This window comes from Lepidochelys kempii, chromosome 10, assembly GCF_965140285.1.
Source record: "Lepidochelys kempii isolate rLepKem1 chromosome 10, rLepKem1.hap1, whole genome shotgun sequence".
Classification (NCBI taxonomy): Eukaryota; Metazoa; Chordata; order Testudines; family Cheloniidae; genus Lepidochelys; species Lepidochelys kempii.
The window spans coordinates 77,527,216-77,552,950 of record NC_136389.1 but is presented as its reverse complement, the minus strand read 5'-3'; the positions used below and the strand labels follow the sequence as shown (position 1 = coordinate 77,552,950).

Sequence of the window (25,735 nt, the reverse complement as noted above, 5' to 3'; positions counted from 1 at the left end):
AAAAGGAAATACAAAGGTGGTTTCCAGGTTGATCCCAAATGCTTATTTGGTATACAGAATTCCAGATAAAGAAGAGCAAGTGGTGAAGATGCAGAGGAAAGTGGAATTATTATGAATAATTGTGCAGTCTAACAAATAACAGTAACAATATATAGGATACATATAGTCCTTTAGACATAAAAACACTTAACAAATATTCACTAACGAAACCTCAGAAACTTCTTGTGAACTAAGAAGGAAATTATTATTATTATCCCCATTATGCATATGGGGAAAATAAGGCACAGAGGGCCATGGACTTGCCCAAGGCCACACACATCACACTGCTGTGTGGCCATGGCATCTGATACAGGCTTCCCCAGTCCACAGTGAGAAATCAAATTACCCAGGGCATCCAGTGCAATGGTGACTACAGAGCACCCTGTGCAAAGTACATTTCAGAGATTTTGCAATGACACCAAGTGAATGCAGTTTTATCACAGAGTCTCTTGTGCCTCTCTGTTTAATGGTCTGTTCCTTAACAAACCCCAGTGGCTACATTTTATATGTCAGCTGTAAACATTTACTCCCAGCTGAAGCTTGTAACAGCCCAAAAGCAAATTTATTTACAGCATTAGACAAAAATCAGTGGGCACACTTTTGAGTTATGGTATAAAGAGGGCATAAAACACAGACAGGTCTGGGCACCCTCCTCCACTGCCATCATTCCAGAATACAATCAGAAGGATGCTGCCAATTAGTGCTGGCACAACAGGGTTGTGGGAGTTAATAAAACTTCAGCTAAATCATCGCACAACATGGGAAAAACTCTTCCATATGAGGAGAGAAAACATGGGCAGATAAGCTAGCAGAATTTCTTTTCGATCATTACCCAGATTGCCCCTTCACCAGGAAGAGGTGGGGGAAAGATTCAAACATGTGGGATTCAAGAAGCCTATCTAAGGCTAGGTCTACACTAGAAGGTTTACCAGCTTAGCTATACCAGCAAAACCTCCTAGTATAGACAAAACTTATACCAGCAAAAAGTGCTTTGGCCGGTATAGCTTATACTGATCTTATGCCACTATAAGTGCATCTACCCAAAGGCTATTTGCCAGCATGGAAAATCTGCAAAACAATCAATCAAAAAAATCACACCCCTAACCAACATTACTATGCTAGTAAAAGTTTCTAGTGTAGACCTGGCCTCGGACAATGTTAAGAGGGGACTAGATCACGGTCTGTAAGTACCTCCCTGGGGATAAGATTTCTAATAGTAGAGGGTTCTTTAATCTAGAAGACAAAGGCACAGCGAGATCCGATGGCTGGAAGCTGAAGTTAGATAAATTCAGGCTAGAAATGAATCTGTTATCCGTGAGGGGAACTTACAATTGGAACAACTTCTGCAGGGGATTCTACATCACTTGGAGTCTTTAAATCAAGACTGAATGTTTTTCTAAGTGACATGCTCTGGTTCAACCAGAATTTATGGGCTTGATGCAAGAGTGACCTGGGCCTGGTCTAGCCTTAAAAGTTTTGCCAGCTATGTCAGTTAAAGAAGTGATTTTTTACTGACATAGTCTTGCCAGGGAAAGCTCTAGTATAGACACAGTTATACTGGCAAAAACAGTCCTTTTGCCAGCACAGCCTGTTTTGTTTGGGGAACTGGTCCAAGCTATACCAGCAAAATGATCTTTCTGCTGGTATAAACTGTGTCTACACTAGGAGGGTTTGCTGATATAACCAGAAAACCTCTTATGTGTAGAAACGGCCTGGGTGAAATTCTACGACCCATTATGCAAGAGGTGAGAGTAAATCATAATGGTCCTGCCTGGCCTTAAAAATCTACAAATCTAGGGAACAAGAGGCTGTCCACTGATTGCCTTGCTCCCCACGTCTCTGACACCTGCATCAGGAGGCAAGACTGGGAATAGCGTTTGAGCTGGTACCATGAAGGTGACCACAGTATAAGTGTCTAGGCAGAAAGACAGACAAGTCATGTGCTGTCTACTCGATCGTTCCCCTAGCCCTGCAAAGCATTTCTCACTCCGTGGAGGAGTGCACCAGGGGCAATGACTCAACGGAAATCAGCCATCTTCTTAGCCTGCCTCCTTCCAGCTTGCTGTGCACCTTCCACAGCAGGAGGCAGGTAAGTGGCAATGCCACTCCCCGCTTTGGTACGAGAGGAGTCTGATCTGGGCCCCTTCCCCTTATGGGAGCAGAGGGAAGAGTCAGATCCCCTATATAAACAGAAGAATTGAAATATTTCATCAGTTTCTGATTATTATTTCAGTGACAAGGTTTGTTTTCATATAAACATCTGGAGAGGCTAGGCCTGAGAAGCAGAGCCCAGCAACCACAACAAGCAGTCCTCGGCACGGGACCGGGGGGAAGGGTTTGGAAACAAGGTGGCTGTGTGCCACCTTTGTTCCTCAGTACCTACCCCGGGGCCAGCTGGCAGTCACTTGGTAGCCTCATGATTACTCTAAAGCTACGTCTACACTAGGGGTGGTGATTCCCCTGCTGGTGCGCACATACTGGAGGTATCGTGCGCTCGGTGGGCGCGGACGCACAGGTCGAAGCAGAGGTGGCATGGCCGAGAAGCCCTGCGTACATACCCACTGGCTTCGGGAGGGTTTGTACGTGGCATGGCTCCGTCGGGCCTCCGCGGCAACTACCCATGGGGCTACACGGCTACTTATACTCACTAGCTCTCATCAGAGACACAGCTTTAGTTGTGCTCTGCTGGCTACGAGCCCGAGGGACCATTCCAGCAGGCAGGGAGCACTGGAGCCCAGCAGGGTTCTGGCCAGGCCTAACACGCCCGCTTTGTTAAGGCTGAGAAGCCCTCCACCAGCTGAGGTAACCCCTGGCTGGGGGAAATCCTCCACCAGCCGGTTAAGATGGCTTTCCCCGTGCTTTGTACTTCTGGAGCAATACAGACTAGGGCGGGAGTCCGGACTGTCCCTGAAACCTTCCATAAGCAGAACTTCCTCATCCAAGTTGCAAAGAACAAAACAAACAGTGAAGTTATATTTCAAAGGTTATTTCAGTGTTAATAGTCTAAGGTGCCACTAGCATTATCATCACTATTATTATTTATGTGTATTACCATAGCGCCTAGGATAGGCAGTCAAAAATGAGGACCCCCCCTTGGCTAGGCACACAAGGAAAATGTTTCACACATGAGCTTTATGTCGACAGTCTAGCACTCGTTTTGCAGGGAAATCTTGTAAGGGTTTCCCCAACCACTCCACTCCAAATTGCTGTGGATGTGTGAAAGACCATTTGAATTCGTGACTTAAACCCACAAAAATACGGAAATCCAGAGTTGCAGCCAAAACCCTGGGCTATTGTTCCATCCAAAATGCTATACTTAGTAACTGCAGTCATATATGGGACCTATGTCAGTGCTCTGACATTCTCGCAGTGTTGGGAATCAAGTGCCAGGTGTTAGCCAGCCTGGTTGTTTAGTTTCCACTCTAGGGGAGGAAGGATGGGTTAGTGAAGGTTGTGAACAGGGACCCCAGAGACCTAGATTCTGTTCCTGCTCTACTGCAGACAACTTGTGTGGCTTTGGGCTAGGCTCTATGGCTCATTTCCCTATCTGCAAAATGGGGATAACAGCACTTTGCTTCTTCACAGGGGTGTTGGGAGGAGAAATACATAAGGACAGCTCAAGCAGGGGAAGGGAAGGAGGCAAATGGGGCCCAGCTGGAACCATTCCAGCCCCAGAACCGTGAAGGAGAGCCTTCCACCCTTTGGAAGCACTAGGGCCCATGTGGTAGCCCCCTCTCCTCAGCCACGTGGCTTTTTGGAAAGAAAGGGCAGAGAGAAACCGGACGGAGACTGAAAGGGCACCGCAGCTGGAGAAAGCTGTTCGAGCAGGGGCTGATGGACACTGATGGGGTTGTCAGACTTTTTTCTACAGACTTCATGCTGAACATTCTCCCTGCTGCGCTGACTGGCTGTTTGCTCCAGCCCCTCCCTCGAGCTAATCCCCTTCTAACACAACGCCACTGAGTGGACTCAGACAACAAAAGCAACAAATCATGGCGCTGACACGACCTTTGCCATCATCACATTGTTCACGCTGCTTCTGTGTTCTGTCCCCTTCCTCTGCCCTTTGTCCATCTTGTCTCTTTAGATAGTAAAAAACTAGGGGCGGACTGTGTCTACGTTTGTACAGGGCCTAGCACAATGTGGCCCATTCTCAGTCGGCCCCTAGGCACTACCATAAGCATAACAAATAATAATAGATAGAACTACCATGCTTCTGTGGGTGCAAGAAAGACCATGTGTCTCAATTGCCTGTCATTCATGTCTTACCTTCTATTACTGTGTATCATTTACAAAGAAAATGCAGAGTCATGATCCTGAGGTTATTTAATGCTCTAGAAATCTATCACTGTAGCACTCAGGCTGACTTCCAAAGCCACCTAAGGGATTAAGACCCGAACTGGGCGTCCAAATCCCCTAGGCATCTTGAAAATCTTGGCATTAAGCCTATTTCCCCTTGTTTTTTCCTATCCCCCCCACCCCCAGATGTTCTGGTTTAACTTGGATTTAAACTTGGAGAGTGGTCAGTTTGGATGAGCTATTACCAGCAGGAGAGTGAGTTTGTGTGTGTATGGGGGTGGGGGTGTGTGAGAAAACCTGGATTTGTGCTGGACATGGCCCACCTTGATTACCATGCACATTGTAGGGAGAGTGGTCACTTTGGATGAGCTATTACCAGCAGGAGAGTGAGTTTGTGTGTGTGGTTTTTGGGAGGGGGGTGAGGGGGTGAGAGAACCTGGATTTGTGCAGGAAATGGCCCAACTTGATTATCATGCACATTGTGTAAAGAGTTGTCACTTTGGATGGGCTATCACCAGCAGGAGAGTGAATTTGTGTGGGGGGGTGGAGGGTGAGAAAACCTGGATTTGTGCTGGAAATGGCCCAACCTGATGATCACTTTAGATAAGCTATTACCAGCAGGACAGTGGGGTGGGAGGAGGTATTGTTTCATATTCTCTGTGTGTATATAAAGTCTGCTGCAGTTTCCACGGTATGCATCCGATGAAGTGAGCTGTAGCTCACGAAAGCTCATGCTCAAATAAATTGGTTAGTCTCTAAGGTGCCACAAGTCCTCCTTTTCTTTTTGCGAAAACTTGGCTGCAATGCCATCAAGAAAGGAGCTTTCTTTCCTAGCGAGCACTTAATGATCTCCCCTAGCTTCGCAGGCAAGCCTGTCTCCATGAATGTCGAACTCTCAGAACCCCAGGGATTTGAATAAACAAGCATAGAGTGGCAATGTGTTGGGGCCACACAGCTGTTCTGTTATTGGCTCCACAGAGTGTGCCCGATGCTCTCAAGTCCTAATAGACTAACAGTCTCTGTACACAGCCTGCCCGTGAATCACTTACTGGTTTCAATATCACCAAAGAAGGCTTCTACAGACTCCTTTCCTCCTACCGTGGTAAGCATTTTGCAATCATCTGACCCCTTCCCAGTCTTGAAAACTAACTGGAACTAGTCAGGAGCAGCCTGCTGCTTCTAAATGGAAGACTTTGGTTACATTATTCATCCACAATCGAAGGAGGTGTAGGATAATTGGCTGGAGTTTTGCTGTTTGTCCTATTCTGTAATTTCCTTTCAATCTTGGCAAGCAGCTGGCTACTTGATTCTGCAGAAGTATAAAAATCCTTTCTAGCTAAATTACTTTCTAAAATTCTTTCCTAGTTAAAATTCTTCTGCTGGGTGTGGTGATGCTGATTTACTAATTACTAATGAGCAAATAGTATTTACCAGAAACCTAGGCTGTCTGATAAGCTCTTATACCTGTCTAATAGACTGCCACTCTTGCCATGGAAGGGACAATGTAAGGATTGTAGGCCCAATGCCAGAGTGACGCTGGGGCGTAGCCAGTGAAGATTTCTGTAACAGCAATGGAGCAATCAGCATGGTGAAGAAGCCAGAGAAGACTCTCTCTCTCTCTCTCTCACACACACACACACCCCTGGCAAAAGGGCTCATTAGGAAAGTTGCAACAGTTTATTTTGCTCTTTTCCTATTTGTAATGGAAAAAAATATTCCTGACACTACATGCAGCTGGAAAGTTAGATATATCTGTGTACAGACCACGTTCATCTAAATGTCCGGAATCTGTGGCCTGCTCAACCTACACTTTAACGCAGTGGATATTTTGGTGATTGCAACCTGTTCCTATATAAATGGAGCGTTTCCTCTTTCTATTGTGGCAGTGGCTGGGTGGATTTTTATATTAGGAAAAAAGAGAAACAGGCTTAAGAAAAGTGAGAATTAGCCCTTCATCTTTCTCCTTCTGTAGCGTGATGGAGTGAAAGCAAGTAGTGCTCTGAACAACATTGCGGCTGTCTGAGAGGTACAGTAGGTGTAAACAGGCTGTCCTAATAATAAAATCTTGTATGCATAGATTTTAGGTGAAATTCACTGCTGTGCAAAGGGCCAGTACCCCCTTTTGAGCACCTAACTGGGATGTTTTCCATCCTCTGAAAGCAAAGATGGAGTAATCTCTTTTCTTTTCTTTTTTTGTCCTGTCCTGAGACTAAAAATATTACCACCTGGTCTGCCTCACTCAAATGGAGAGAGTTAGTCTCCAATTCCCATGGGATGTTATGGAGTCTGGTGCCAAATTGCCCACTGCCGATCTTAGTGGTTGCTGTTGTCTAGTCCTTGCTTTAATTAGAGGAAAGAAAAAGATAATGTTTACTTTCCTCCTCCTTCAAGCTGGGCTTTGGGGGCATATTCGTCCAAGCCCGGATTCAGCAAACCATCCCTAGTCAGGAAAGCACTTAAGGACGCAATCAACTTTAAGTGCACACGTAAGCGCTTTCTTGAACTGTGTTGTTCCAGTTATTCAAAGATCTGAACTTCGCAGAGACATCAGGCCAATTTCATGCCTGGCAGGAGTCCTTTGATGTCAGGGGATTTACACTAGGTGTGAATTCTGGCCCAATATATCAAAGCTAATTCAAACAGAAAACCTAAAATATTCAACATACAAAAATAAACAGCAACCATGAGAAACAGGGCCAAGTTTCTGCTAATCGATTAATCATTCCAAACTCGTCTCTTCTTCACTCTTGGTGTAACAACAGCAAAGTATTAAGCCATTTATAATAGAGCCTATGTTAAATATTGTCAGGATATTCACAAGGAAAACAAATTCCTGTACTGCACTTCAGACCTGTATTCTGCGATGGGATATCCACTCCGTTGGAAAGCACCTCTTCTGTACAAGCACGAGTATGTTACTTAGTTGTCTCAGCTGCTGTTCTGGATTCCTGGGCTTAATTAATCTCCTTTTATTCATCTGTTATCAAAAGCTAAGAAATTCATCCCCACTTTCTTCCACCTCCACCTATGAGACTTCCTTGGGAGTCTCCTATAAAACTATTTTGCTAGCTCCAGACTGTAGTAAAATGCCCTTATCTCTACAGAAACTCACCTGCTGTTCTTGTGACATATGACATCCAGCCTCTTTCTCACATTACATAATGCAACCCCTAAATTTACAAGCATCAGCCTCCTGTGAAGCTAGTAGCATATAATCACAGAGCTAAAGTGACAGCTTGGCCAGGAGCCTAAACTTGAGTGTTTTGCACAGGACAATTTATTGCTGCACAGTAAGCTGTGTCTTGTGCAATTCTGCAGTCTGGGAAACCATCACTGTTTTGGTGACAAGTGTTCTGGCAACAAGTGTTTTGGCGTAATCTGTTAAAAGAACAGCTTTATTGGAGATTTTACTCACTTTATGTCATTCCATTTTGATTGCAGACAAGTATAAATTGGGCCAATGTACAGGCTAGTGAAGTTAAAAAAAAGGCCAAGGGTAAATCCTGCATGACTTTACAAGACTTTTAATGGACTGTCAATAATGCATTTATAGTACAATATTTATATGCATAGAACAATTTTTTTTAATATGGTCTGTGCGTGCACATGCAATTTTTAAGTGCGTGCACTTCCACAAAGAGTTGTTGTTTTTTTTGCTCACTATCACCTATGCATGCAACTGACAGAAGTTGCAAAATAAACGCTATTTGTGTACACAAACAGGTGTCCTGTTACCTGTCTGTGCAAGGTTGTACGCACATAAATGGAGTCCTCCCCAACACTCCACTGATAATTTGGTCCATTGAGATTTTCTATATTTCATAGCTCTTGGGTATTTTAGTGAGGGCTACACAGACTTTGAATGAATATAAATAAAATCATAGCTCGGAGTTTCCAAGGAACTTTCGGGAGCCAGCGTCTGCGATTTGTGTCCCTAACTTCCTTTGAATATCCCAACCCCAGTGCTTTATACCTAATATTAAGTTCTAACAGGTGGGTTTGAAAATGTGAAGAAGGGATGTACAGTGCAGTTCCTTTCACCGGACAAGCTAAAAACAAGCCCTGAACTTGCAAGAATCAATCTCATCACCAGGCCATATAAAACTGAGGCAATGTCTACATTACGGAACCTATGCTGGCATAGTTATATCAGCATAGCTCTGTAGTGTAGACACAACCCAAACAGACAGAAGGAATTTTTCTGTCAGTGTAGGAACACCACCTCCCCAGATGACAGTTAGCTATACTGATAGAACCCCTCTTCCATCAACAAAGCTGCATCTACACTAGGGGTTTTGCTGACATAGCTGATGTAGCTATGCTGGTATGACTTAAGTGTAGACACGGCGTGAGTAAGGCAGAATTTAGCGTTCCTAATTAAATTAAGAGAGTCGGTAAATCAAAGGGCAACTGGGTAAAACAGAATTGACATGTGTGGATTGAAGTTCCTGTCTTGTACAGCTTTATCTTGAGTAGTCAGAGGGAGCTCTGGCAATCACATGGAGAAGTGTATAACACTAGAGCCCCTTTATTTATTAGTATTTATTATCTATAAAGCCAGAATTGAGGCTCCATTGTGCTAAGTTCTGGGAAAACAGCGGCACTGACCCTGCAATGGGATTTGTATAAGCAGAGCTTTTTGCCAATGTCATCTCCCTCACCCGATTTTCTATGACCTGATGAAGAACATGACTATTAAAGGCTCAGGGTTAGATATTTATTTTTAGCCTCAGTTATCTAAATATCAAGGGAGAAGGGAAGTGATTTGAGATCATTAAGGTGCTGGAGTACTGAGAAAATGTTCTATTGATCATCTACATACCTATCTATGTAGCTCCGAAAGCAGGTGTTGTGGGACATAACCCAATTTTGGATAAGAGGGAACTGTGGATAACTGAAGTTGAAATAATGAAGAGGATAGTGTAGTCAAACAAGTATGATAAAACAATGAAATATAATAATACTTTGCATTAACACAGCATCTTTCATCTGAGGATCTCAAAGCAATTATCACAGGTGGGGAAACTGAGGCACAAGGCTGTTAAGTGATCTGCCCGAGGTCGTGCTATACGTCACTGGCTAAGTCATGAATGCCCCCCGCCCCGACCCCAATCAACCTAAAACTTATTAGCTTCTTATTCACAGAGGAACAAAATGACTGCACCCCATATACATCCTACCAAAAAAGGCATATAAAGGACCTGAGCGTGGAAAAGTAAATATGAACCATTTTATTACAGCAGTGACACCTGGCAGCCTTGACTGACACCTGGGCCCTACTGTGCTAGGCACTGTACATGGACACAGTAAGAGGCTGCCCTGATGTTGTTACAATCTATATAGACAAGAGAGACAAAGGGTGAGAGAAAAGAAGCTCTATTGGCCATATTTGATGGATGGGGCACTGAGGCACACAGAAATTAAGTGACTTGCTCATGGTCACACGGGCAGTCTGTGACACAGCAAGGAATTGAATGCAGGTTTCTTGAGTCCCAGCCCAGTGCCTGTACTACAAAACCAACCTTTCCTTTCCCAAACACCATCATAGTTCATGCATAACATTAAAATGACCAAGTGGAAATGACTATATATATATTGTGGCTTGCAAAAGGATATCGTTTAATGGACCCAATTATTTATGGCTTATACTTCATCATTGACTTGTAAGCTACTCTGTAGCAGACATAGTGTCAAGTTGCTCTGTATCTGATAGCAAACCACCTCTTAGATGAGAAGAAAAAATACTCATTGCACAATATGCAAAGATAAGCATCAATTATTAGTATGATGCTTTCTTATAACACCTTCTCAGAAGACACATAAATGGCTACTTACTGTTTTTGCTGGAGCGCTACCAGGTAGTAAGATTGTTTCTATGAAATATTTCCTCAAAAGGTGCTTGCTAGAATCAGGACTGTCCATCAGGATGTAAGAACAAAAACAAGCCCCGTTCTGAAGTAAAAACACAGCTATATCTTCATTCCCTTGAAAGAAAAGACAGACTATGTGTACTCTTGTTTTCAAAAGGACGAAGCCACAAGGAGCTATGGAACTAACCCTTTAAAAAAAACAGCTTGGGTGTGCAAAAAAGGAACTGCACTAAATAAGCCTGTTTCCTCTAGCTATGCTCCTTGCTACAGTCAAACCTTCAAAACATTGAACCAAGTTTGGCTGCTGCTTCATTTTTAGCATCTTGTAAAGCTGTATGTGCAGCAGTGTTGTAATATACATGATGTTCATTCCAGATCCGATCTAGGTTTCAAAGAGTGTATCTGATTGATATATGTTTGTTTATGAGGTTCTTGCTTTGTTTAAAAAAAAAAAGAAAAAGAAATTCTAACTAGACAATTGAAACAGAGAATTTATTATAAGAATTACCACTGGAGGAAGTTCTGAGTCTCCCATGGTTTGAGTTTACTCCATTTTGCAGGGCTCTGCCTTAAATTTGACAAAAGGCTCAGGGCCAAATTGACAATGGTGTCAATCCATAATAACTCCAGATAAGTCAATCCACATTGACATCAGTGTGAGAGGGAGAGAATTTGTCCCATTCTTTAGAAGACATTATCATCAAAAAAGGGACACAGCTGCAGAATGTGCAATTACATACCTGCCTTTATAGCAGCATACAGTGGTAATCTCTTAAGAATTGGAAATTCATTCTTCCTTACTGCGCAGCTCCCGGGGTCAGCATTGTAGGTGAGGATTAAGAATTTAACTATCGCCAAGTGTCCCTGCTGGCAGGAGATGGCCAGCATCCAGTTCAGGAGTCGCTGGAAATTACTGGGACCTATCAGAACGATAAGACATGGGCTTTATTTGCTGCTTTTGATGCGAAATAGTTGATCATTAACAACTTAAAAGGCAGGACGTACAGGAAGGGGCCCCCAAATGGCCAGACCGTCGACTATGCTGTTACCGCATCCTTTAGAGGAATCCTAACCTGACTAGATGCACTCTCAACTGAGGTGGATGCTAAGTGCTGTCCATTCTGTTCTTCATTTCCCATCAAGACAAGAGGCACAGAAGCATAGAATATCAGGGTTGGAAGGGACCTCAGGAGGTATCTAGTCCAACCCCCTGCTCAAAGCAGGACCAATCCCCAACTAAATCATCCCAGCCAGGGCTTGGTCAAGCCTGACCTTAAAAATATCTAAGGGAGGAGATTCCACCACCTCCCTAGGTAACGCATTCCAGTGTTTCACCACCCTCCTAGTGAAAAAGTTTTTCCTAATATCCAACCTAAACCTCCCCCAGTGCAACTTGAGACCATTACTCCTTGTTCTGTCATCAGCTACCACTGAGAACAGTCCAGATCCATCCTCTTTGGAACTCCCTTTCAGGTAGTTGAAAGCAGCTATCAAATCCCCCCTCATTCTTCTCTTCCGCAGACTAAACAATCCCCGTTCCCTCAGCAGTTCTCACGACATTCGCCCAGCAGCGCTGGGGGCCCAGAACAGCATCAGACTCGCCATGGGGATGCATGGCTGCAGAGCAGGTACTCAGGGAGACGCCAGACCCATGGCAGTGCTCAGTTCTGTACTAGCTCTTCACAGGCCAGTGCAGAAGAGGGTTGGCAGCCGGTTAGCAGGCTGCAATTAGGTGAATCGAGGGCCTATAAATCCCAGCAGGATGACTGAGTCCAGAGGCTTCAGAGTGGATGAGGGTTGGTTTCCAACCCCCAAGATAGCCCATTTCCTTAGGCTTTGCACAGGGATGTGCCTGCCTTTTGCCTTACATGATTAAATGGCTTCCTGACGTGGTCTCTCAGCGTACACCGCAGGTGTTCCTCATAAACCTTCCCAGACTTACATTTAATACGCACAAACTGTCAGTTTCCATTTATGTTACCAAGTAACATCCTGCATAAAACATTCACAGCAGGTGCGAGCTGGAGCCCTGCAAGGTCTACTGTATATGCTTGAATTTACATGCAACTTCTTCATAATTTCTCAGTTGAAATTACCTCACCCTCTTCACCCTTAGCAACTCCATAACACCACCAAATCTCCTGAAAGCCAGGCGCCAGTTCGACAGTGAGCTACGGACTCAAACACCTTAACTGGGCCATCCCTTCCCAAGGAGAGTCATTGCAGAAAATCTGCCAGAGCATGACTTCTGGCACGGGATATATAGGTCATTTATTATCATCATGCCCTAGTACTGATCCAAGCATGATATTCTCATGGTAATCAGTGGGGAGTCCTGCATAAAAATCTACTGAAGGTTATGCTGCTTGTAACTCAGAAAAAAACCCAGAAAGTGTAAAAGAAATCGTTGCAATCTTCTTATTAGTTAGCTTCAGAATCTACAGGGACTTGGTCAGCTTCAAACTGATTGAAATTTCCTGTCTTACTAAAACCATCGTTGATGACTGAGACTGAACAGATTTTTTAAAATCAAATTTAATTTTCACTGTTTAATGTGGCTCGCTTCCTCCTCTTTCCCCTGCTCAGCTTGGGTCATAAAAATGGTCTGGTCAGTGTGATTTTCTGTTCCAGCGACCCAGCACAATAATGCAATGTCTGCATTGCAAACCTGGCAGGGGGATGTTTAAACTCAACCCCCAAACTGTTTTTAATAGAGATGGAAACTTTTCTATTGCTATTTCATTTTCTAAATGTGTTTTTAAAAATTAAAAGCTCATCTACCTGTCTTTGAACGGGTTCATCCTGCTTCCACTGAAGTCAACGGCAAAAAACCCATTAGCCCTCATGAATGAAGGACCAGGAGTTTAAAACGGACTGCCCTGATGCCTAGAGTATCCAACCTTGTAGGGCTGCACCAGACCCCTGCATCTGCTTTTACGCTAGGGTTTGGAGCTTTAGCCTTTTCCATCAGCAGTAACTGCACATCGTTGAAATAAATAACATGTTCAAAATAACAAACAACCCTCCCGAAAAGACAAGCTGAAAAGGCCAACAGCAAAAGAGAAGAAAATGTAGGGCTGCCTATGAGCTCGAATCAGTGCTCACTCAACAGGCTCTGGCTCTGGCTCATCTGAACTGTATCACTGCAGAGTGCCAGAACGCTTTTTTAAGTGGGATTGTGCTTTCTGAAAATACTTTCTGTTCTCTGCAGGGGCTGGGATGTCACCCAGCTGTGATGACTGATAGGAATTGATTGCCAAAAACGGCTTCTTGTCAGCAAACATGGAATATTTCTTCCCAGAAGGGAAGTTGTCTCAAGGCACAAGGGATATCAGATCCTGCCACCCGTTTCCCCTTTCTGGAGGAGGCAAAAGAAAAGCAGTGCTGGTCTGAATCTGCAACACAACTGTGCAATCCCATGAGGCTGAGGCAAAAGTAGGTGGGGAAGGTAGAGAACAAGCTGGTCACCGACAGTCAGTCAGACGAACAACTTACCGAGCAAAGAATCCAATAATTCCTTCACAATGTCCTCATGTCCAAAATATGCTGCCACCACAGCCGGATTATCATCATTGGGTTCCGTCGGTAACCCCACCAACGCTTCCTTGAGTAAATACCGCACTGCATGCAGATCTCCATACGCTGATGCAACACTCAAAAGCTGGCACTAGTGGAGAAAACACAGCAGAATAAGGCAAGGCAATCTCTCCCTCCGGCATCTTTTTCTGAGGACTATGAAGTAGGTAGACAGTGATGACGGAGGCCTTCTAGCTACGTACTTAAATGTCCCCCATCACTGTGGTATATGAACTCTATTCACAAACACTAATGAATTTATCATCACAATACCCCTGGGAATTATTATCTCCATTTTACAGATGGGAAATTCAGACAGAAAGAGATTAAGAGAGCAGGGTCACAGAGGAAGCATATAGTAAAAGCTGGGCCTGAATACAGACCTCCCAAATCTGGGCCTGAATACAGACCGCCTTTCATTGCCGATTGTAATACTCAGTACTTTATATTACTGTATTACACACACTATGGCTTTTGGGCAAACCAATCTCTCAGCTGACAAAAATCTCTTTTCTGTAAATGCCCTTCTAAATTATCTCACTGACTCCATCTGTTTTCTGTATTGGAACAGTCTACTACACTGAGTAGATAAGATTTTACATTTTTTGTGTAACCACAGAATGCAAGTTTTCATTCTATATTAAAACAACGCAGTATCTTCCAAAGATAATCAAGGTCTGTGATGTAGACTCTGGAAAAGGCTCAGGGCAGCCAGACACATTGTACATTTCCTTTGAATTACCTCATATGAAACCTCAACCTTGACCTGAAGGAACCCCACCTCCCAGAATATCTAGAGTGATCAGCTCCTGCCAAGCAGATTTGCACAATCGTTCCAAACTGCACCATGACTAGTGCCCGCTCAGTTGCTGGCGTTATGCAATGCCCCTGCAGAGGTCATTGCTGGGAACTGAAGCTGGGACCTCTGGATCTAAACGCATGAGCTTCTCCTGTCAAAGCTAAAAGAACCAGCAGCCATAAGTAGGGTAGGCGAGGTAAAAGTCACACTACTCTTGGCATGAAAGAAGCCAATAGCTTTGTCCAAGTGGCTGAAACAGCCCCTTTATCATCTCCAATGACATCCAAACAGAAATGGAACAAAAACAAAACTCAAAGCACAAGCCCCTCTTGGGCGAATACAGATTACTAAACCATTTACCCCATAATCTAGAATGTATTTTGCCATGAGTGGCCTCTTTTTCTAGAATCATGAAACAACATGGAAACCGCCCCCCCCTTCCTCCCCAAACCATTTTTACAAAGTCATTTTTCTGAGTAAAACCATTCACTTTAAACACTCAGTGAAGAACGAATGGTTAATTGACAGTTTCTGAAATGAGGGTGCAAGAGTTATCTTTTCCCTTCCCTGCAACCAAGCAGATCATCTTGAAATAGCGTCGAGAAGTGAAGAGCTAAATGTTGCAGGGCTTACTCAGTCCTCACCCAGGCAAAACTGCAGTAAGGTCCAGTGGCCAGGGCAGAGGACTGGGAGTTGGGAAATTTGGGGTGAAATCCTGACCCCATCAAAGTCAATGGGAGTTTTGTCACTGATTTTACTGGAACCAGGATTTTACCCACTCTCCACTGACCTGCTATGTGACCTTGGATAGGCCAATTCACCTACCTGTGCCTGTTTTCTCTCCACACCATTGGCTCTCTTGTTTATTTAGAAAGTTTAAGGCAGGTCTGCCTCTTACTTTGTGCTTGTGTGGTGCCCAGCACAATAAGGCTCCAAGCTTTTGCGGGTTTCTGGGTAATATTGTAAGATAAAAGTGAATGGGCCTTTTGCATGAGAAACAACTGCAGATCCAAGCCCAGAGTTGGTAGGTTTCTTTTCCAATGAGACCCAATGACAGATAACACATACTCTACCTTTTCCACTTGTAATATGTTCTCCTCACATGAGAGTTTAATCAGCTCTTGGGCCTTACTGGTGTCTCCACTTTTGTAAGCGTCCTGAATGCTTCTTATCACAGGGGAGTGGCCTATGGAGACATCGCCAACTGTGGACTGTTTGCCACCCATGTCCACAGTACCTGGGTTAAAAGGAAAGAAAAGAAAGGAAGAAGCATTTGCTTATTACTCGTGCGCTATTGCAATGTCAAAGCACACAGAGAAGAACAAATGGCAATCCATTTGCTGTGGATTATTTTGTGCATACAGTAAAAAACAACAACAACCACCAAAGAACATCCTAAAAACCGGTGCTGAGACAACTTTCCAATGGGGACATGAAACTGAAAAGGGCAATGACTTCCTTAATCTCTGCTAGAGGGACTTTCCAAAGGGAGGTGCATAAAAGCAGACACACTTTGGATTCTGTTAGAGTCTGTTAGCAGAACAACATGGGCTGAGCAAGTACTTAGGCAAGGTTGCCACCTGGAGTAGTTCTGAGGAACTGAGTGGTCCCTACAGGTAGCAAGACAGCTCTGAATTATTATTTAGGCCTACTTCTTATACGAAAGTCTTCTTCCACCATCAGTACAGTCACACTAAATAACAAGCCATTGTCATTTTGTGGCACCTCGCATCAGAGGGACTCGCACGCTCTTTATACACATTAATTAATTAAGCCTCACAACACCCATATGAGGGGAGGAAAAATTATCATCTTCCGTTTTCTGGATGGGAAAAATGAGGCACAGAGAGATTAAGCAAGATGCCCAAGGTCACACAGGTCCACCTTGGATGAGCCAGGAATAGAAACCAGAGCCCTAAATCCTGTGTTTTAGCTACAAAACCATCCTAGAAAGATTAGATCCATTTTGTCTGAGGATGTGTGATGGGGTGTATATGCACCACGCCCCCAGTTGGGGAGCAAAGAGATTAACTCTTCCCTTTAAAGGTGCATGAGCTGTCAGGACCGGCAGACAGAGGCCTTCATTAAGAGGCAGCCATAAAGCTAGTGTTGACGGGGAGTGCATTATGGGGCAACGAGTTTGCAAGGCTGCTTTTTCAGCTCATAAAAAACCAAATCCCAAATAAGCTTATATCTAAAACAATCATGACTAAAAAGTGCCCAAGAGGCATCAGGGCCTAGCAGGAAGGGCACTGGCCAGCAATGTCAGCAAGTCTGGATTCTGTTCCTGGCTCAGTAATTCACCTGGTGTGTGACCTTGGGCAAGTCATTTCACTTCTCTGTGCCTCGGTTTCCTTCCTCATCCTTTGTCTGTTTTGTCTATTCAGGGCGCATGCCCTTTGGGCCAGGGACTGTCTTGGACCATGTATTTGCACACTGCCTACCATAATGGGGCCCTGACTTTGGTTGAGGCCTGTAAATGTTACAACACCACCACCAACCACCAACAGCAACAGCTGACTCCATTAAAAATGAAATTATGAAAAACCTGAAAGAATGAGACATAATTATATGGAAAGAAAATGGGGGTGCTTTCTCCCCAGTGAAGAGAGATCTGTTAGTAGTTAAAGAAGTTTTTCCTACTAAACCATCATTATAATTCCTTTAAAATCTGTCTCAAAGAACCCTTCAAAGCCACCAGCAGATCAGTTGTGCACAGAGTAACTAGATGTCCTGCTTTTATAGGGACAGTCCCAATATTCTGTGCTTTGTCTTATATAAGCAATTACTCCCACCCCATACCGATTTTTCACGCTTGCTATCTGGTCACACTAGTTGTGTGCCTGGGTTTATTGCATGAAGTAACAAGGAGATCTTTGTGAATTTTAGTGTACTGCAGGCTGGAATAAGGAATACATTTGAATCAATCTATAGTTGTCAGTACATACCCTTGGATAACGCAGTTTGAATTACCAATACATTCTGACTAACATTGCTCATTAATTATTTAAATCAAGCTCAACTCACTGAGACATCTGAGACGGCTCCAGAGATTCATGCTATTAAGATATGCAGGCAACAGTAATCCTTCTCAGGAGCTGCAAAATGTGTGAAGGGCAAACAGCAAGAATTCAAACCAAATGAACATGATATTAAATGAAAGTGGAATGGGCAGCAGCTCTGAATTCACGCAACAGGGACAATTTTCACCCCCAATTCGTAGGGATTTTGCTGAATATATAGAAGAACATTTAACAGTTACTAATCTCCTGCCCCGATCTTTTAAAAATCACTGTACAGCCATAGCTGACCTATCAGAATAACTATATTTTTCTGTGCTTTTATACAGTAAGTTACTTTTTAAATTGTCTATTTGAATGCATTCATTTCTTTGCAGGTTTTTAATGGCTGTGGAAGGTGATCAACACAGGTAATTCATTATAAGACACTAGCTCAAATGGTGATAAGATGGTACTTCACTAGCTAGGGAAGTTTAAAGGAAAATGGGTCTCTACCCCAGTGAGCTCAGCACCTGCTAAAGTATAACCAAGAACTAACCCATTAATGCTCCATTTGAACACTCATATCATGTGGGAAAGATAGGGCTCATAACTGCTTCACTGGGAGACGTGAATCAGCGTTCATGTCGCACCCCCCATCGGTACCTGGCCCGGGCCAGGGAAGCTAAAGATCCAACCAGCAGACCAAATTAAGTGATGACTGCTGGTCACGTACCACCTGAGGCATATTGCGCATATGCTAAGAAGAATGCTTCACTGAACCTAGCTAACTTCTAGTCTTTGAAATGACTGTATTTACGTTTAAACGTCATAACAAGGGCAAAAAGTTGATATTGCATATTACTTAACTTAGTTTTGTAACTGTCATCACAATGTCTTTCTAAGATAACACTCTGCTTAAGGGAAACTGATCTCACTCCTCAAAAGCCTGAGACCCCGAGCTATCATTTGATCATTAGCAACAGAAAAAGCTTGCAACTCAACCAACTTCCAATCAGAAAGAGAGCAAAACTGAGGAGTCACAGGGCAAGAAAAATTCTTCCCTCAAAGTCATTTACCTCCATGTGACCAGATTGAAGTTAATGAGGTTCCACAAATTTAAGTGAGAGTGGAACCCAGTTCATTCATTCTTGGGGTCTCAAAAGAAAAAATGTCATCTGTTGCATAGCAATGGGTGTGACTGGGTCACAGTAATTACCTGATTTACTAATGGCAGCTTGAGAAACCACGCTTCTACTTTTGTCATAAGTTTTGCACTGGTTTTCTTAAAGCAATTGCAAAAATATTAATAACATTATTTAAGAGATAGGAAATAATGGGTAAGAAGTGTGTTTATTTGCTTAATTTATATTAAGTATTAAAAGAAAAGAATAATTACCTTTCTTTGATCAAAGACGATTTTATTTTTAGAAGATTTATGACTGAACTACCTTTAATACCTGCATTTATGTTTCTGGGAAAATTCTTTGCTAAAATATGTTAATTTTGCCATATTGTATCATCCATTTTTAAGCAGAAGTCCCCATTGAAATCAAGGGTAAATTAAGTTTTTCCTAAGGCTTTAATCCTGCAAACTGTTACACATGTGAATAACTTCAACACCTGTGAGGGGTCTCACTGAATGGGCCAACTCACATGTGTAAAATTACTGAAAGAATGTACGTGTGGCCATCTGCTGAAGACAAATTACTCTGAAAATGCCCTTAAGGGTTCCACCATGCAAGGTGCTGAGTATTCCAGCCCGGACCCAGCCCATAGTTTAGCTCTAAGCATGTACTTCAGTAGCAGGGATTTAACATTAAGCATGTGCTTAAGTCCTTTGCTGAATAGGGGTCTAAATGAATATAAGATAACATATAGGGACTAGTGAATTACACTACTATAAATATACCCAAGAAGTTCTGATAATATTGTAAGAGGCCATCAGAATCAAACAAAATAAGGCCCATGGGCTTTCTCTTGCCTATTCATACCCCCACCTCTGGTATCTGCCCTATTTGAGACTTCTGAAGCCCCAGACTCTGTTTGTTCCAATGAGGACAGTAAGCGAACCAAGCATTGTTTTAAAAGGGAAAAGTTGTAGGCATTCACTGACTTTTAACAGTGCTTCTTTCTTTCACAGTTGAACCCACTTTAGACTTCATATTAAAAGAACTAATTTAGGAGATGTTTCACACTTTTGATTTCAATATTATTTAAGGGGTCACCATCAACTCAAATGCAGATTATGCAATATCAGGCTTTTTAAAGCTAAGAGCAGTAGAAATATCTCAGATTTTCTTTTTAAAAAGTATGCAAGGAAACTGTTGTTTACAAACAAACATGACCCTGCTCTGTTTGCAACCTAAATGTTATGGCACTAACAACCTGGAAGTGAAATTGACAGCATTCTCCAAGCTAAGCAAAATGCAATAAAAAGTAAACAAATGTCATTAACAATGGAAAATATATGGGGATTTTATAATTACGTGCAGTTTTATTAACTCTAAGGCCTTGTTAGTAACCTGGATAAGGAATCTGTTTGTTTAAAATATACCATTTCTAAACTGACAGTGTTCTTTCAATTAAAAAAAGTGACTGCAGGTAAACTCCACAGCAAACTATCAATATGTCAGTGAACGATAGCACAGTAAAGGGGCAGATTGTGCAGTATCGTATGGGTCTCTTTACATTCCAAATTATCTACTCACCAGAATATATGAGTAGTACCTGTCTTTGAGAAGTCACAATATAAAGTTTTAAAAGGCCACAACTCCCTATAACAGATTAGGCAAAAGATCTTTGGACTCAATAGACATAAATACTTTCATATCAGGATATTTCATTTACCATAAAACAGACAGGACACAAATGAGATGTTTGAGAGAAGATAAAATGGGAGCGGGGAGTTTTTCTGTTTCAATAAAGGATTTAAAACAAAACAAAACCCCAATCACCCTTGCTTTAAAACTGCTACTAACCTTGTCATACTTTAGGAAGACGATTCCAAGGACTGGAGCAAATCGAAGATAATTATTTTAAGACCATCTCCCATAAGGTATCAACCTATTCAGTGATGGTCCATTAAGCTATTAATTCCTTGAACTCTTAACCATCTGAACTCTGCATCAGCAGAAATAGCTTCCAGACAGTCCTTACTGCGGCCACTAGATGTAACGCCTCTTGGCTGGAGAGATGGCTCTTTGTCTGAAGTGACTACCGCATTTTAGCCTTGATGGTAATTTTCATCTCCATGTCCTATTACAGTGAAATTCAACCCTCTGGTTCTTAAGAGAGGATTCGGGGGATGGGGATGGGGATGGATGGGTGGGTGGGGAGATAGCGGCTCCAGGGTGACCTCAGACATTAATTCCTCAGCAGCACCAGATGGCTAGTGCTGAGGTTTATCAGATTAATCTTTTGCCATTTTGACTCTTGAACATTGTCACAGAGCAAATGAAAAAAGGAAAAGTGGTGGGTACTGGCCTTGTTTAAAATGGGCAAAATAGTTCAGACTAAAAATAAATAAATCACCAAACCCAGCACAGATTCTGAAATTTTACAATAATAATCCAGACATTTTAGCAGGTATTTGTGAAACTCTGAAACAAACTCCAGGCCATGCTAATACTAGCATGCCTCCTGCACCTTCTGTAACAGACCCACGCTCCCATTTATTTCCTGTTTCTATGAAAAGTTTTAAATTAATAATACTAACAATTATTTTGCACTTCTAGGACCCTAAATAAAGCCCACTGCAGTCAGTGGAAAGACTCCCATTGGCTTGGGTGGGCTTTGGATCAGTCTCCTTTAGAGAGTACTTCACAATCATTATAGGCCAGGTTCTGCCACCATGATGCACTAATTCGAAGTAGTACTTTACTCCTTGATTCACCCCAAAGGTGCCAGTAGCCAGACGAGGTACCTGGAGCTCTACTTTCTAGAGAGTCTGAGAACAGGTTTCACAAATCCCCTGCCTGCGTATTTGCGGCTCCCAATTTATTGAACAAAAAACCCCAACAACCCTGAAATCGGTGTTAAATATGCTGGGTTTGCAGAAGGAAAGGGAGACACGGAGTGAAACGCCCCTGTCCCTCTGAACAAAATCAAACTAGGAGAGAATTTAGATAGTGCCCCAACCATGCACAGGTGACTGGATTGTTATTCTCCAGATTAAACAAAGGGGGGCGGGGAAGAAGATCTCATTCCATGGATGACAAACTACTTTGGGGCATATTCTTTATTTTCTTTGGTAAATTTGTATGGTCAAACCACACGTCCTTCCCCCACTCACCACAGCAGGCCCCAGTTGTGGCAGGCCCACCCGCCCCACCCTATGTGCTGGGGAGCTCACTCCAAGGACAGTGGAGTGACAATTCTGGAGCTCCACGAGCCGTTAACCATGCACATGGGGATTAGGAGGATAGCCACAGTGGCTGCAATTATGGCCACAGAGTGGCTTTACTACATCACAGCCCCGTTACTCAGGATCGAGCTCTATTGTGCTAGGTACTGTACAATCCCAGTGGGAGACACGGTTCCTGCTCTGAGGAGTTTATAATCTAATTTACATGGTTCTTATGATTTAGATGAAATATACAAAGTCCCATCTGTCTGATTTATGATCCTGGTGGAGACATTTTGAATCAATCAGAACCATTACAAAGTCCCTGCTGGGAGAACCATCAGAGAGGTTACAATAAATCCATCCAGGAGGTAACAAAATGGCCTGGATCTGTTGAAGAGCCAAAGTGACAGAACTGGGCAAAGCCCTCCTGATGGTAAAGTGATTTCTCTCTGTGACTAGTGTGATGTAATGACTGGAGACACGGGCTATGATCACACCAAACCTTCTCATTCTCCATGCAACCAACATCACATCACTTCTCCAAGCAAAGAGGAAATCTCTTCTGTGCTGACTCTGAGGGCTTAGCAGTTCAGTTTAATCAAACATCCATTATTTAAACTAATTACAGCAATTGTTCTACACTGAGAGCCCCTGGGTAGGCCAGTGGAAAAGAGGATGTAAAACTGGGCATCACCCACAACACATAGAGTATAATCAATGCCCAATTCCCCTACAAATGGAACTGGTAACTATGTAATTAGAGAGGGCCAAAGATGAAATCAGGAGGAATAGTGCCAGGCTGACTCCTGAGAAAAATCAGAAATTGAAGGAGTCTTTTGCTGCTGTTGTTTAATTTAGCACTATTTTTAAATTGCTTGAGTGCCAGTACCTGGCATGTCAAATTTTGTCCCATATAAAGTGTTTGTCACTAAATTAAAAGGACTTTATACGACAAACTTTGACAAGCGGTAATTTCAGTGACGCATCGTGCACCATGATAGTGAAAGCCATTGGAAATGGTCAAAAGCAAAATTCCCTTAATCTGGAAGTGAAATCATTTATTAAAATTGTAAATGAAAATCATAAAGTGAAAAAAATGGACTCTGGGAAGGAAAATGATTTGGGGTTTTACTCCCTTGAAAAGCTACACCCAGAGGTAAATTACAAAAACATAGCAGGCCTAGGAAGCTGCAGCTTCAGTTCTACATTTATAGGATATTTTCTGTAATGAATCATCTGCATTTGGGTGTATATCTGCCTGCTACCTTGGATTATGGGAATGAATTACTTTATTCTGGGAGTCTGAGTGAAAATGGGTCAGTTATTCCTTTTGTGCTGGAGCATAACACAAATTCAAGAGGCCACTTAATCCCATGAAAAGGCAGCAAGTTTAGAGCGCATGCAAAGAAATACATTTCAGTGCATCACAACATCAGCATCAACCTGTGACTTGTGTTATAGGAAGTTAAATCACATTCAACAGAGCTGGATAAGTTCATGTCTACTAGCTATATTTGTAGCTATGAATGGTAAGGGAATATGGGCATTTAAATTTCACACTTAAAGCTGTAACTACTCCCCTGTGGTCATCAGGAAGGAATGTTTGCCTTATGTATAGCATTGCACCATTGGCTAGTTCAGGGGTTCTCAAAATGGGGGTCGGGACCCCTCAGAGGGTCGCAAGGTTATTACATGGAGGGTCGTGGGCTGTCAGCCTCCACCACAAACCCCACTTTGCCTCCAACATATATAATGGTGGTAGATATATTAAAAAATGTTTTTAATTTATGGGGGGGTCGCACTCAGAGGCTTGCTATGTGAAAGGTGTCCCCAGTACAAAAGTCTGAGAACCACCAGGCTAGTTATTCAAGTGCATGGTGGTATTTTGTATGTCTGGGCTACAATGAAAGACTTAAAGAGGGACCAATACTGTATCATCTGGTTTGACAAACCCTATGTAAAGTCTCAACTCACAATACATTCAGACATTCAAATGTACATTTCTCCACATCTCATCCCCAACTCCCTCAACTCAAGTTATAAACATTGTCCTTTACTGAGCGAGTTAACATGTAACATAGATCCCGTATCCTAGGCAAGCTAGCCAAACTGTCGCAAGTAAATGACAGGAAGCGAAAAGCAAACTTAGACCTGCCCCTCTCTCTTTCTGAATGGGACTCAGAATGACTGCGTTAGGAACACTAGCAGGCATTAGCTAGCTAACCCTGCTGTCCTCAGATCATAAATGCAGAATGCTTATCTGTCCGAAAGTCCCTGGGTTCCTGTTTGCCCTTCCTGCTCCGTGTGCTGAAGAGGAAGAGATGAAGCTGAAACCAAGTTAAAAGTTTGTTCTGATGCATTTACGCTGGTGGGATCCTGGCTGGTTTCCAGAGAAGCAAGTAGGAGGGGCACAAGAACAAGTCAGAGCAACTTGCTTAATTCACTGGGAAAAAATGAATTAATTGGGCTAATCAGACACACAGGTGACTTCACCTGTTTAACTGAGTGCAGGATCAGGCCCATTAACTTTAATGTTATGTAACAAATTAATTCCCCATTACTTAAGAGCTTTCAAAATTCTCGTGGTCACAATCCAGTTTTTAGTAGGCAGGTGTCAGACTCATGAAATCATCATCATAACCAGGAGGCCAGGTGTCAACACTCTATTTAGGCCAAGACCAGAATGGGCATGCAGAAAGCGCTGACCTCCTGCCCACAGATATTGCCCCTCCAGATCAAAGCCGAGGTGCCCTGGTGAACAGTGTGAAGAAGCTTACACCGTCCTTACCCATATTATACTCCTCTAGGCATAAACAAAAGACTTTAATAGAACATCAATATTTTTTTGAAAGAAGTGAAAAAGTTGATATTAAATTCCATTCAGTAGGGAAAACAATAAAATAAAATAAAGTAAAATAAATATCAGGGAACAGACCCCTAAAATGGCCAGAGATGTGGTTATTGTGCAGAAAAATTAAAATGACTCAGCTTTTAAACGAAAGTTCTATTTCTGCGGCATGGTTTCAGTGATTTCATCCCAGTCCTACAGTTTGCATCATTCACAAACGTGAATATGGATATAAGCCACCTCTGCTACTCTTTTTCTTTACCAGATATATATTTTTAATTGGAACAGGCATAAGTACAATTACTGTTCTCTCTTTGATTCCCTTCACGCTGCTTTTCCAAATATTGACTATGCCAAACAAAGAGAGAATATTAAAGCACCGGTCCTGGGTTTCCAGTGGGAAGTGACAAAAAGGAGATATAAGGACCATCCCTGTTCAACTGAACAAAGTACAACCCATGAAATCCAGACCAAGAGAGGGAATTAATTAGTATATCTAGAGCTGGTCAAAATTTTCAACTGATTTTTAAAAAACGAAATATGGCCATTTTTCGCAATTAAAATTTTCATGGCCAATTTTACTTTCTTTTGAAATTTTCCAGCTTTCCCACAGCAACCTTCTCTTCCCAACCCCCCGGGAAATATTCCAGTGTTTCATTTTTCATTGGAAAAAACACCTAAAAAACAAAAAAAAAAGGTTTTCATTCCTTTAAATATTTTTTTCAAAAATGTGTTTACTATTTTCCAGCCAGCACTAATGATTACTCGTATTAGCTGCTACAGCAATACCAACAGTGAATTGGGAACAGGGCCACCCTGTGCTAGCCAATGTTCAAACGCATACGATGACACAGTCCTCGCCCCAAACCGCTCACAATTTGAGGCCTGAAAGATCCTTATTCAGGAAAGCACTTAAGCACATGCTTAACTTTAAGCACACACTGAAACGCTTTCCTG

At 42.7% G+C, this 25,735-nt stretch overlaps 1 protein-coding gene across 5 annotated transcripts in view; it reads right to left on the bottom strand.

Moving 5' to 3' along the window:
- The window catches only part of LRRK1 (leucine rich repeat kinase 1), a 109,687-nt gene that overhangs the window by 62,500 nt on the left and 21,452 nt on the right, over positions 1 to 25,735 (bottom strand). For all 5 annotated transcript variants that reach the window (XM_073304295.2, XM_073304299.2, XM_073304297.2 and 2 more), the window contains 4 exons: positions 15,657 to 15,820; positions 13,704 to 13,875; positions 10,949 to 11,128; positions 10,174 to 10,322 (listed from right to left, as the gene is read on the bottom strand). In XM_073304295.2, the coding sequence (XP_073160396.2) occupies positions 10,174 to 10,322; positions 10,949 to 11,128; positions 13,704 to 13,875; positions 15,657 to 15,820 (665 nt within the window). The remainder of the gene's footprint in view (positions 1 to 10,173; positions 10,323 to 10,948; positions 11,129 to 13,703; positions 13,876 to 15,656; positions 15,821 to 25,735) is intronic.